The sequence below is a fragment of the Triticum urartu genome, chromosome 3A (assembly GCF_056163025.1).
Source record: "Triticum urartu cultivar PI428250 chromosome 3A, HENAU_Tu73, whole genome shotgun sequence".
Lineage (NCBI taxonomy): Eukaryota > Viridiplantae > Streptophyta > Magnoliopsida > Poales > Poaceae > Triticum > Triticum urartu.
This window is the reverse complement of record NC_141875.1, coordinates 735856583-735868678: the sequence shown is the minus strand read 5'-3', so window position 1 is coordinate 735868678 and position 12096 is coordinate 735856583. Positions and strand designations below refer to the sequence as shown.

General features: G+C 42.3%; 1 protein-coding gene across 1 annotated transcript; it reads right to left on the bottom strand.

The window, feature by feature from the left end:
- Window positions 1–948: 948 nt before the first annotated feature.
- Window positions 949–11613, bottom strand: LOC147982442 (uncharacterized). The gene is made up of 5 exons (XM_087516300.1): window positions 11472–11613; window positions 9308–9405; window positions 2833–4046; window positions 1565–1586; window positions 949–1326 (listed from the first exon to the last, which is right to left on the bottom strand). Exons 1-5 carry the CDS (start codon window positions 11611–11613, stop codon window positions 949–951), a joined length of 1854 nt encoding a protein of 617 aa, XP_087372426.1.
- Window positions 11614–12096: the final 483 nt, after the last annotated feature.

The following is a 12096-nucleotide window of genomic DNA, read 5'->3' as shown; positions in this document are numbered from 1 at the left end:
ACGTATGTAGATCTTGTATAGATGGAAACATCTTGTACCTACCATATCTTGTTGATACGTGTAGATTGTTTCTTGGCTTCCAATCCTTTGTAACCGTGTCATATATATATGAGCCGATCGCCCCTGTTGTGAGGCGTCTTCCCTCAAACTACTTTTCACGATACACGTTCATAGACAAAAAACCCAATGGAATCTTTATTACCACAAAGAAACATTCACACACATAAATCTAGCATAAGTGTTCACTGATGTCATACTACTAAGAGAACATACAACACACAAGATCACAAGCAAGGGAGAAAGATAGTGTGCAAGGGCGTTCACCAATGCGATATTGTCGGCGACCTCCTGCCCCCGTCCCCTCGTTGGACGTTTTCCCCTGTACCCACCACCGGTCCTCTGATCCGTCACGACGCTCTCCCCTGTCCACAAATCTGACGCCTCGAGGAGTCGATAAGGATTAGGGAATCCTCAGGAGATTTATGCCATGCCCGCGTGACACACGCAGCCCACGCGACCCAAACAAAACTAAAAAAAGGCCGACGAAACAAATGCACATGGGCGACAGCGCGTGCGCAAGGCAATCCCAACTGCTTCTCAAAACATGAATCTTGGAGCAAAATGATCATACGGTTCAGGGTTAGATGTGCTCTAACTTATTCACATCCTGATGAGAATTAGCACATCCGTTCTATTAATACATTTATAAAATCAAGATAATCCTAGCACTCAAGATAAATCAGTACATATGATTTTATTATTCCAAAATATAGATAATTATTCCTAGTCAATTTTTAAAAGTTTGACTTGTCACATAAAGGACTACTAACCAAGCTAGCTTGATCTATCACTGCACTGAAAAATACAAAGGCAAGGCGATCTAGGAGCAGCAACAGATACAAACATTCAGTTTTATAATCATCAAAATGAAAATCCTAGTTTTTTGATCTACCTGTGCTGACACGGGCGTTGTGGTGGCTGCCCTTGTTTAATCAAGCTAAACTCGAGATGGCATCCATCCAAAACCAGTTCATTGAGAGCAGCAAGAGCATCTTCCTCATGGGAATGTGTCGTCTCTATGGTCACATGGCCAATACCCTTTGAGGCCCTTGTCTTCTTGTAGCAAATCACCTTAGCATTGGACACTTTACCGTGCTCGCTGAAGAAGAGCCGTAGCTGAGTGTTCTTCACCGTGAGAGGAAGATTGCGCACCAGCACCCTAAAACTAGGCACACGATGTCTCTCGATGTGAATGGTGTGTCTTGGTGGACTAGAAATTCTTGGAGCTATTTGCTGTTGCTGCTTCTGTAACCCCTCACTGATTTCCTGGCGGAGCAAAATGAATGGCATATTAGCACATGTATGGTTGCATTGGCTTGATGTGACGATAAGGTCAACATAAGGATTTTGTTATTGAAAAACTAATTTGAGAAGGCGTATGCACAGTTCTGGCTTAAACTCTTGTACGTTGAGCTTGATGCGACCATAATAACAGGAGATTTTGTTATGTGAGAATTCCAACTTAAGAAATCGGAACAGTTTTTATCAGTGTATATGTAGGTACCTGGGGAGGAGTAATGACACTAGTAGAAAACAGGGCTTTGGTCCAGGCCGGGTCAGCCCATTAGTCCCGGTTCAGTCCAGAACCGGGACCAATGGGGGCATTGGTCCCGATTCGTGAGTCCAGGGGGCCGGCCGGGCCACGTGGGCCATTGGTCCCGGTTCATCTGGACCTTTTGGTCCCGGTTGGTGGGATGAACCGGGACCAATGGGCCTCGCTCCTGGCCCACAACCATTGGTCCCGGTTCGTGCCTCAAGCCGGGACTAAAGATTAGACCTTTAGTCCCGGTTTGAGGCACGAACCGGGACTAATGGGGTTGAGACCTTTAGTCCCGGTTCGTGCCACGAACCGGTACTAAAGGTCTCATTTTCAAACTCTACCCCCCCCCCCCCCCGATCGCCTTTTCAGTTTTAAAAAAAATAAAAGAAAATGATGGAAATGTCAAAAAAATAAAAGAAAATAAGTTTCCCATGTGATATGTGGTCTAGTTGTTCGGAAAATTTGCAAATGTGAATTTTGACTTTATTTGCAAAATCTCTCTGAAATTTGTAAAAATGGGCATAACTTTTGCATACTAACTCGGATGAAAAAGTTTTTTATATGAAAAATCATCTACTCGAAAAGTTACCCCGCTAAACATTTTCAAAATCCTCAAAAACCTAATAGAAAAAAGTTACGGGACTTTTAAGATCTAGAGTGAAAAAAATCGAAAAAAATTCAAACAGTGGGCAAACTGTGGTCAAACAATGGTCAAACTAATTATTCTAGAATATTAGTGTTACTAAATAATTATTTCAGTTATTTCAATTTTGGTCAAATCTGGTCAAACTATGGTCAAACTGTGGTCAAACAATGGTCAAACTAATTATTCAAGAAATATTAGTGTTACTAAATAATTATTGTTTTTTAAAACAATAGTTTCAAAATAAAACTATGAAATGTGTCACTTCATGCTCAAGCAAAATTCCTGAAGGTTAATAGGATTGACATCTTAGTATTGTCAGGAAAACAACAAGTGCAGACTTGGAGCGAGGGGGAGTGGGAGGATGGGTGACCGTTCGGAAAGTTAGATGATTTGGAATGATGAGGGGTGATTAGAGGATAAATTGAGAAGTGATGAGGGGTGATGATTACAGACTAGAGGTTAAAAAAATTCAGAAATTTGAAAATAAAAAAAATTCAAAAAAAAATTCAATTTTTTTTAAAAAAAATCATAAAATTTTCTTTAGTCCCGGTTGACTGAAGGCCCTTTTTCTACTAGTGTGATGGATTCAGGGTTGAACCAGAGGCACATTTTGTAGTCCCAACATCGAGGGAGCCGCTGTACAAGCTCAGTCCTGCCATTGATGAGGTTGCACCTGAACACGGCACGCCTCCCATATGTAAAGGCATTATTATTGTGGTACACGAAGTAGGCACACCCGCCGTTGCCATTGGGCACCCGCCCCGCATCCACAACAAAGCTATGGCGTGTACCGAGGTACAGCACGCGGTCGGCCAGACTACGACCATCCCTTCTCACCCATCTCATCTGCTCCAATGGCGACGATTGTGACAACTGAGGCTCCTCGAGTGCGTGCACTGACACCTTGACTTTGACAAGGTAGGGGTTTGTCCCTATGAGATACCTGTCATGTTCCCGGGTGTTAATAGACACCCAAAGAATCTCGCCACGGGACTCAAGGATGTAGTTGTAATTGGAGGTGGATTGGCCAAACCACACCTGCACCACGGGCTTCCCCCGGCTCTCGGCAAGCTCACCAGGGGCGATATTGCTGTTTGGTGTGACGGGGCGCCACCATTGGTCAGCCTCCATGACGGCCAGGATCTTACCATCGTCGTGGTATGTGACAGACGACAGAACAGGTTGAGGAGGTGGCCAGCCTCTGTAGCGAAGCTGATGCTCGAGCGTCCTCTCGAGGATTGCCCACTCTGAGTCCCCGGGGCGAAGTAGAGCCGCCCTGAACCTGGCCGTGGGCCTGTGTCCAACTAGGCAAGCAGCCGTGGAGATGCTGTAGAGAAGGGTTGCGCCGTCGCCGTAGATGACTCCGTGGGGATGGATCTCCTTCCCCCACAGGCCGAGGGATTGCGGCAGTAGAGGCAGGCGTGCGGCGGCTCCGGTGAGAGGGTCATGGAGGCCAGGACGGAGGCGTTCGATGGTCAGGCAACGGAGGGCGGTGCCGCTGGAGCTGATGACCCAGTACCCCGAGGCCGGCTCGGCCTCGGACAGCAGCGGCTGCGAGCGGTAGTTGGAGCCGGAGAGGACGCATCTCATCTCGAGGCGCGTCACGTCTTCCTTGAACGCCGCGACGAGCCAGGGCAGAAACTGGTCCGTCGCCGTCGTCGTCCGGGAGTTCCGCCATGGCTTGCAGACGGCGTGGAAGCGGACTAAGTCGACGGCGTCGTGCTGCAGGCGGCCGGAGATCTCGCGGGCCAGATCCAGCGTGATCGGCTCTGTTGGAGCAGACGGGATGAGCCGGTTATTCTTTTTGCCGGGATGAGCCGGTTATTAATAATCCGCCTAAATACACGTACTACTTATCGGCTCTGTTCACCACGTAAACGGCCATTAATTTGACCCAGGAACTAGAAGGCTCCTACCGAGCGTTCTCATGCGTTGGTTGTTCGTGTTCTTTTTTCTTCTTCTTTTTTCTATCTATTTTGAGCTTGAAGGTGTTGCGTTTAATCATCTCGGTGAGGTCTGAGTTTATATCCGAACGAATACAACCCGGCGGAATACAAAACCTGGTTTTACACAATTCACTTGCACCACCCTCTAGCTAGACAATGAGCTATGTTATTAGCCGAACGACGCACACAAACTACCATATATGCTCACTGTTGGTTCGGGATCTGGGTAATGATCTGGATATTTCCGAGGTGTTTTTTTTGTCACAGACACACCTCGAACGATTATCAGTTGACTGTTTGCTCAAGACGTTGAAGATGGATGTTAAAACTGTAAACCCTAGTGGTGGAAGAAGGGGCACAGTTTTAATGTTATGCAAGAAAGAAATACAGATTAGTCAACTCTTCTGCCATCCTAACTCTTTGTCCGCGATGGTGCTTCTTCGGACCAGGGTATGAAGATTTGTTGTCTCTCTTATCTCCGGTGGCGCTGCTGTGGTGGTGGAGATCGGCGACAGTTGGCAGTCTGCACAAGCACCTCCAAGGCTGCGATTGTAATTTATCTCATCTCGGAGTGTTTTCTGCAAATGTACTAGGACATCTGTCCTCGCTCTGTCTAGTGAGGGGCTGCGTGTATTGTAACTTTGACAAATATTAAAACATGTGGTTACCATTAAAAATAAACTCTCGAGAAACTGACAGATTCACTCCAACACATGGTATTAGGCAATGAGACCCTCTCTCCCCTTTGTTTCATATGTGCGCAGAAGCTTTATCAAGTTTACTGTTGTTTGAAGAAGTTGGGACAATGGATGGGATTAGGGAGATTAGAGGTAGCAAGAATGCAACATAGTTGCTGGTTCCTTTATTATACTCATGAAAAGAGATACGGCTAACACAACTTCCCTACGGCAGACTCTTGAGACCTATTGTACCAATTCTGGACAGATGTTGAGTGTGATGAATCAAGTATCTTTTTCAGCCCCAATACTGACCTCAATGTGAAGTTAGATATTGGTGCATGTCTAAATGTCGATACGGAAGCTCTCTCTGATAAATACCTTGGTGTGCCACGTTTGTTTGCCTGAACAAAAGTGATTGCTTTATACATTTTGAGCAGAGAGTCAACATACACACAAGGGGATGGAATGAGAGACAACTGTCCATTGAGGAAAAGGGAAATCTGTTGAAGGCACCTATTCCGATATTTTCCATGTTGGTTTTTAAAATTCCAAAAGGTGTTTCAACGAATATTACTGATGTTATCTCCAAATTTTGGTGGGGAGATGATGAGAACAATAAAAGGATGCATGGTGGAAACTTTGGTTCCCCAAATAACGATGGAGGCTTCCTCGACCTCCATTCATGTCGGATTCAATATCGGAAAACAAGTGTGCTTTTGTTCCTGTATGTCTCATTTAAGATAGTTCAGTTATCACTTTTGAGTGCATTGATTGCATCCAGTAATTGAAGAATAGTTTACCGGCATGTTATGCGTATAAACTTGATCTCTCGAAGGCATATGACCAGTTGGACTGGAACATTTGGAGAAGGACCTTCACAAGTGGGGGCTTTTAGATTAGTGGATTCCTAGGTTGATGGCATGTTTTTCTTCAGTGAGTTAACAGTGGAATTAAAATGAGAACTAATTGGACTCCTTCGCGCCATCTTGAGGTGTCCGCCAAGATGACCCCTTGTCCCCAATTTGTTCCTCTATGTTGTTGATACTTGGTGTGCTCTTATAAACAAAGCCAGTGTTGAGGAGGGTATAGAAGGATTCAAAATTTGTGGACATGCACCGATTATCTCACACTTATTACTTGTGGAGGAATCATTGTTTTTTTTTGGGCTTCTGAACAGCAAACAAGGATTGTCAATGGTTTGTTGAACATTTATGTGGAAGAAATGGGTCAACTCATAAACCCCTCAAAGTGTTCCATCCTATTTTCTGATAACTGTTCAGAGCTGGTGGCTCTCGAGATTACAAAAGAAGTTTTTGAGCATAAGTATTTGGGTCCTCTGGCACCTGAAGGAAGGATGCGTAAAGGGAGTTTTGAAAGACTTCCAGATAGCCTAAGAATGATGTTGGTAGATTGGAGTGAGAAAATTATGTCCTCATGCAATTAGGAGATCTTAATTAAATTTGTAGCACGGGCTATTCCCACCTATGTTATGAGTGTCTTCAAATTGTCTGCTTTAGTTTGCGATGATCTAACACGTTTGATCAGGCAATATTAATGGGGAGTTAATAAAGGGAGGGTAAAGATGACCTGGCTTAGTTGGGAAGAAATGCGACTCTCAAAGTCTAAAGCAGGAATGGGATTCAAATATATGCATGCATTCAATCAAGCTTGGCTAGCTAAGCAGGCGCGATGTTTGATCGAAACCCCACATAGCTTGTGTGCCCATCTCCTTCGACCAAAATATTATCCAAACGGGGATATATTAGATACGGTGTTTTTAGGTTCCTCCTCGGCTATTCGGAAAGACATCGTGCATGGGTTAGAATTTAAGAAGGGATTATATGGAGAAACGGGGTTGGTCTTTGGTCCTCATGTGCCATGATCCATGGATACCAAGAAGCCATGACCTATGATCAATCACCTCAAAAGGAAATTGCCTCACATGGGACAGATCATCTTTTCGGCATGTCGTTGGCTTTACAGCTGCTGCAGTGCACTTGAGGCTGAATTGGCTGCTTGTGATGAGGGCCTTCGGCTGGCTATGGCCTGGTCTCAATTACCAATTGTGCTTAACACAGATTGTGCTGAAGCTGTGAGTTTGATAAGCACAGCCAACTCGAATCGCTCGGCCTTCATTAATGTTTGTAAGGAAATTGCTGCCTTGATTCAAGGAGACAGATAAGTACTAATCAAGAAGGTGGCTCGTTCACAAGTTCAGGCTGGCCATGAACTTGCTGCTCTTGGTCGCTCCGAGCAACGCACCGTGTGTTGGCTGGGATCTTGTCCTGATAGCATCTCCAATATTGTAATGGCAGACTGTACCCCTGATTAGTCGTACAATATAATTTTCTTTCCACAAAAAAAATGGAGTATCGGACTTCTTGGATGAACCTGGTGGATGGAATGTTCATCTGCTTTAGGAAAACTTCTGGGAAGTGGATGTGCAGCAAATACCAAAGATCCCCACGTCCTCTAATAACCAAAATGATTTTCTAGAATGGTTCTCGGAGCAACATGGGCAGTTCATTGTCAAGAGTCCTTACCACTCTACTTCAGAACATGATGAATAACACACTTGTGGGGCATCGAGCATAAATCGAGAAGGTGAGAAATTTAATTGGAGTTGTATGTAGCATGCTAAAGTTCCTCTCTTGGTGAGGACCACCGCTTGGAAGGCAGTATTGGTTGCTCTTTCAATGAACCATGTAAGGTGTACCTCCATTTATGAAAACATGGATGATCTCTGGTTTTTGGTCCGGTAAGGGTAGGTACCTTCCACGCGCTAGTTCTTCAGCCAGGCGAGAAGTTGAAATTGCAACATTTATCAAAACATGGATGGTTTTTTTTTTATAATATTGAAGGGATGTGTGTTTCTGTTTTTCATCATTGAAATTGCCATCGAAGTTGATTTTTTTCCTATTTTTAGTTGGAAGTTAATTTTATCCTAACTGTACAACTTCCGGTAATACTATGGGTTTTATATAGTTTGATTTTATCCACCATAAATCTGGCTAAAATAAATAATAAATTACAGGATTTGGAACTCACATATATAGTTTTACTTCAACAATGCACTTGACTGGACTTTGGAGTGCATATATCTCAAAGTCGTTTCTCCCGCTGCAACGCTCATGCATAGGTAACATTGAGTAATGGTTTTTTTAAGCACATTGAGTAATGGGTTGTGGACACCGTGAAGCCTTCAACTACCTCCATCATTTATACTATTTAGAGCATCAGTTTTTTACTCGAATGGTTCAGTTCCTAGATAATTCTTTTAATTAAAAATCCCAATTGTACTACAAGGTGTAGTCATTAACATAAGAGAGTGGTTGTTCTACACCCCAGCTCAGTGGACCCGCGCTACACCCACGCAAGAAAACATAATAAAACATTTTAAGAAAATCTGAAATTTTGTAGGAATGATGATGAACAAATGTTATAGATGCTTGCAAAGTTGGGTGCTCAAATGCCATACGAGGAGCTCTGTACAAAAAAGCAAAATTACTAAAACTTACTCAAATCGTACGTGCACTGTTTGAGTACAATTTGTATTTTAAAAAAATGCATAGCTCCAAGGATGTCATTTGACCACCAAATTTTGCAACCATCCATAACATTTGTTCATAATCATTCCCACAAATTTTCAGATTTTTTTCAAAATGTTTGGTATGTTTTCTTGCGTGGTGCACCGAGCTGGGGTTCAGCCAGGACTTTCCCTTAACTTATTTGTCATTGCAGACTATTCCTTCTTGGTTTGGTTTAGTTTCACATGTTTTTATTTGGTTTGCTTCCAGCGGGACATTGTTATTGCCAGTGGCACTGGTGTCATAACCTTGCGAGATAAAGGAGGCAGATCTCGCACTCGGGAGAAGATCACTACTTTGTGTGAAATAACACATCAATTTTGCCTTCATATGATTTCAGATCATCCTCATTATCAAGAAAGATTCATAAATTGCATGTTAGCTATCATCATGTAGTACTAATTTACTTTGGTTGTGCGAACCATGATGCAGAGGTTGTGAGGTGAGATTCTGCTTTATCTTTAATAAATAGTCTTTTTTACTGAAGAGAAGGAAATGTAAGGGTAAATTCCTACCTGTCATGAGAATGCTTCAGATTTGCTGAAATTTCCAAAACTTATGCTCCGAAATCTCTTGTGAACTGAGTTCCTATTTTTTTTGAATAAAAGAGGTTTCCCTCCGATTTCATTAATGAAACCAAAAGCAGAGTTTAGTAGTCTGATACAACGCACCCCAGGGACACCACACAGTTTTATCGATTACATTTTGTCCCGACCCCCTACGACCAGGGCAAGGAGTCGATCCTTACATCCATCACCAACAACTAACCGAGTCACCAGTATGAAGAAACACAAATCGATATAAAGGAAAAAAGAAGCTGGTCTTCATTGGGACTCCAAGCGACGAACCCCCAGCCTCCATCCTTGCGTCGCCTTGTAGATTTCATTTGCCACCCGCTCGATTAATCTTGCTCCCAGCTGCATTATTCTTTCCTCCGGCTTTTTTTCTGCAAAATTGACCAATCCACAATCCAATTACACATCAACCGGACAAAAATCATTGGGTCATATATCTTTTTCGACCTGAAAATTATATAATTTCTACATTTCCAAAAAGCCCAGAAAATAGCTGCGCTCCCCACTAAAACCATTCCTTTTTCTGGGTTTTTAAAGGATTTTAACCATCTCCCCAGAAAATCGTCCAGGTCCGTGGGGCATCGCCTGAGATCGAAAGCGCATTTGATCAGACTCCAAACTAGTCTAGTTGCAGAGCAGTCAAAGAATAAGTGGTCGATAGATTCTATCTTACCACAATATACACATTCCTTCGCACCTTTCCACCCTTTTCTAAGTAGATTATCTTTTGTCAATATGCTTTTTTTGTTCATCAACCAAAGAAACATTTTGATTTTCGATGGCACCTTAGTTTTCCACACAAATTTATGTGGGTACCCCACACCCTGATTTATCAGAAAGGAATATAAAGATTTAACTGAAAATTGTCTATTTTTAGTCAGCATCCACATAGGTCGATCTGTTCCTCCATGCATCCTGACAGATTCACATCTCTGCTTAAGGCTAGTCCAGAGTTCATTAGCCTCTGTATTTAGATTCCTCCTGAAGCTAAAACCCTGCCACCCTTTGTTTACTGCTTCTGCCACAGAGATATTGTGGTCGAAGCTAATGTTATATAGTCTGGGGTATACGTCCTTCAAAGGTCTAGCCCCAACCCACCAATCCTCCCAAAACCTGGTTTCTTTTCCATCACCAAGTCTTTTTTTTACATGTTGAAAATAAATTCTCTTAATATCCATTAGACTGCACCAAAATTGGGAGTCTCCTGGCTTTTTTTTCCAACCCTGCCAAGCATCTGTTTTGGATATATTTAGATTTCAAAATGTTTACCCAGGTTCTAGATTCAGTTTCTATTTTCCATAACCACTTAGCTAAGATGGATTTGTTCATAATATCCAAATTAATGATACCCAGCCCCCCCAAATCTTTTGGCATACAGCATGTCTTCCAATTAACCAGGTGATATTTCTTTTTATTTTCATCTTCCTGCCACACTAATCTGGCTCTGAAAAAATCAGCTTTCTTCCTTACTCCTACAGGTAGAGGATAGAAAGACATCATGAATAAAGGTATATTGGTCAGGCAAGCTTGCACTAGGGTTACCCTCCCAGCCATGTTGAGAAGTCTCCCCTGCCAGCATGCACATCTTTTCTCAATTTTTCAGTAACCCCCTTCCAAAATTTGTTACCCAGCCTGACATCTGCTACTGGTAAGCCTAAATATTTTATAGGCATCCCCCCAACTTCACATGTGAAAATGTCTTGGTATATTTTGGTTTTTTTAGTTGCTTCTCCAAATAGGAAAATCTCACTCTTGTGGAAGTTTATAGTCAATCCTGACATCTGCTCAAAAGTAGTTAAAATGAATTTTAAGTTTCTTGCACTGTTCTCATCATCTTGTAACAGAAAAATTGTATCATCTGCATATTGGCGCATATTTACCTCACAATCATTTAATTCAGAGAGGACTCCCTTCACAAACCCTCCTCTTTTTGCGTTATCCAAGATAATAGCTAAGGCATCCGCAGCAATATCAAAGAGTAATGGTGACAGGGAATCCCCTTGTCTCAACCCTTTAAATGTTTTAAAGTAAGGTCCTATTTCATCATTGACATTTACTCCCACATGTCCCCCTACCATGGTTTGCATAACCATATCACACCATTTATCAAGGAATTTCTTAAGTTTCAGCATTTTATGTACAAAGGGCCATTTTATCTTATCATATGCTTTTTCAAAATCTACTTTGAACAAGAGAGCACTCTGTTTCTTTTTGTGTATGGAGTTAAGTGCTTCATGCAGAACCACAACTCCTTCCATAATATATCTTCCCTTTATAAAGGCTGTTTGATTTGGGGAGATAATTGGTCTGATCACTTTGCTCAATCTGTTCATCAACACTTTAGTAATAATTTTAAAGCTCACATTTAGTAAGTAAATAGGTCCAAATTTTTGGATTTGTCTAGCATCTTTTATTTTTGGCACCAAAGTTATAATACCATAATTCAGCCTAGAGATGTCTAGCTTGCCAGAGTGGAATTCATCTAATAGTTCTTTTAACTCCCACTTCACCAGGTCCCAAAATTCTTGATAGAATTCCACTGGCAGGCCATCAGGTCCAGGACTTTTGTTTCTCTCCATGGCAAAAACCACCTCATGAATTTTTGCATATTAAAAGGTTCAATCAGAGTTTTACTCTGTTCATCTGTAATGCCAGGGGCCTCTTGTATATTTAAGTTCACAGTAGAAACTTCAGGTTGGCCAAATAATTCTTTGTAAAAATTAGTAATGTATTTGGTCAGTTCATCATCTCCCTCAATCACCCCTTCTTCCTGGTTCAAGGAAAAAATTCTATTTTTTCTCCTTCTTCCATTTACTTTGGCATGATAATACCTAGAGTTATTATCTCCATCTTTAATTTCCTTGTCTTTATATCTCTGTAGCCATTTAAGTTCCTCCTGTTTCAGCAACCTCCCCAGTTGTTTTCTTAGTTCCAAACAACAGAGGCCCAGATGGGTTTGTTATACATGCTATAGGACCAACCTGCCGTGCTCGCAGTGAAAAGGGATGATATCCAAACAACCAGTATCCACGTCACAACACGGCTCACCCTGAACTTCTTGT

What these genes read in the sequence shown, in the direction of transcription:
- LOC147982442 (XM_087516300.1), bottom strand. Translation starts at nt 11,613, where the DNA reads ATGGAGAGAAACAAAAGTCCTGGACCTGATGGCCTGCCAGTGGAATTC. An exon ending in CATCTCTAGGCTGAATTATG is followed by an intron (nt 9,406 to 11,471) that starts GTATTATAACTT and finishes TCAATTTTGCAG; the next exon opens with AAAAAAAGCCGGAGGAAAGA. An exon ending in GTGTCATTACTCCTCCCCAG is followed by an intron (nt 1,327 to 1,564) that starts GTACCTACATAT and finishes TTGCTCCGCCAG; the next exon opens with GAAATCAGTGAGGGGTTACA.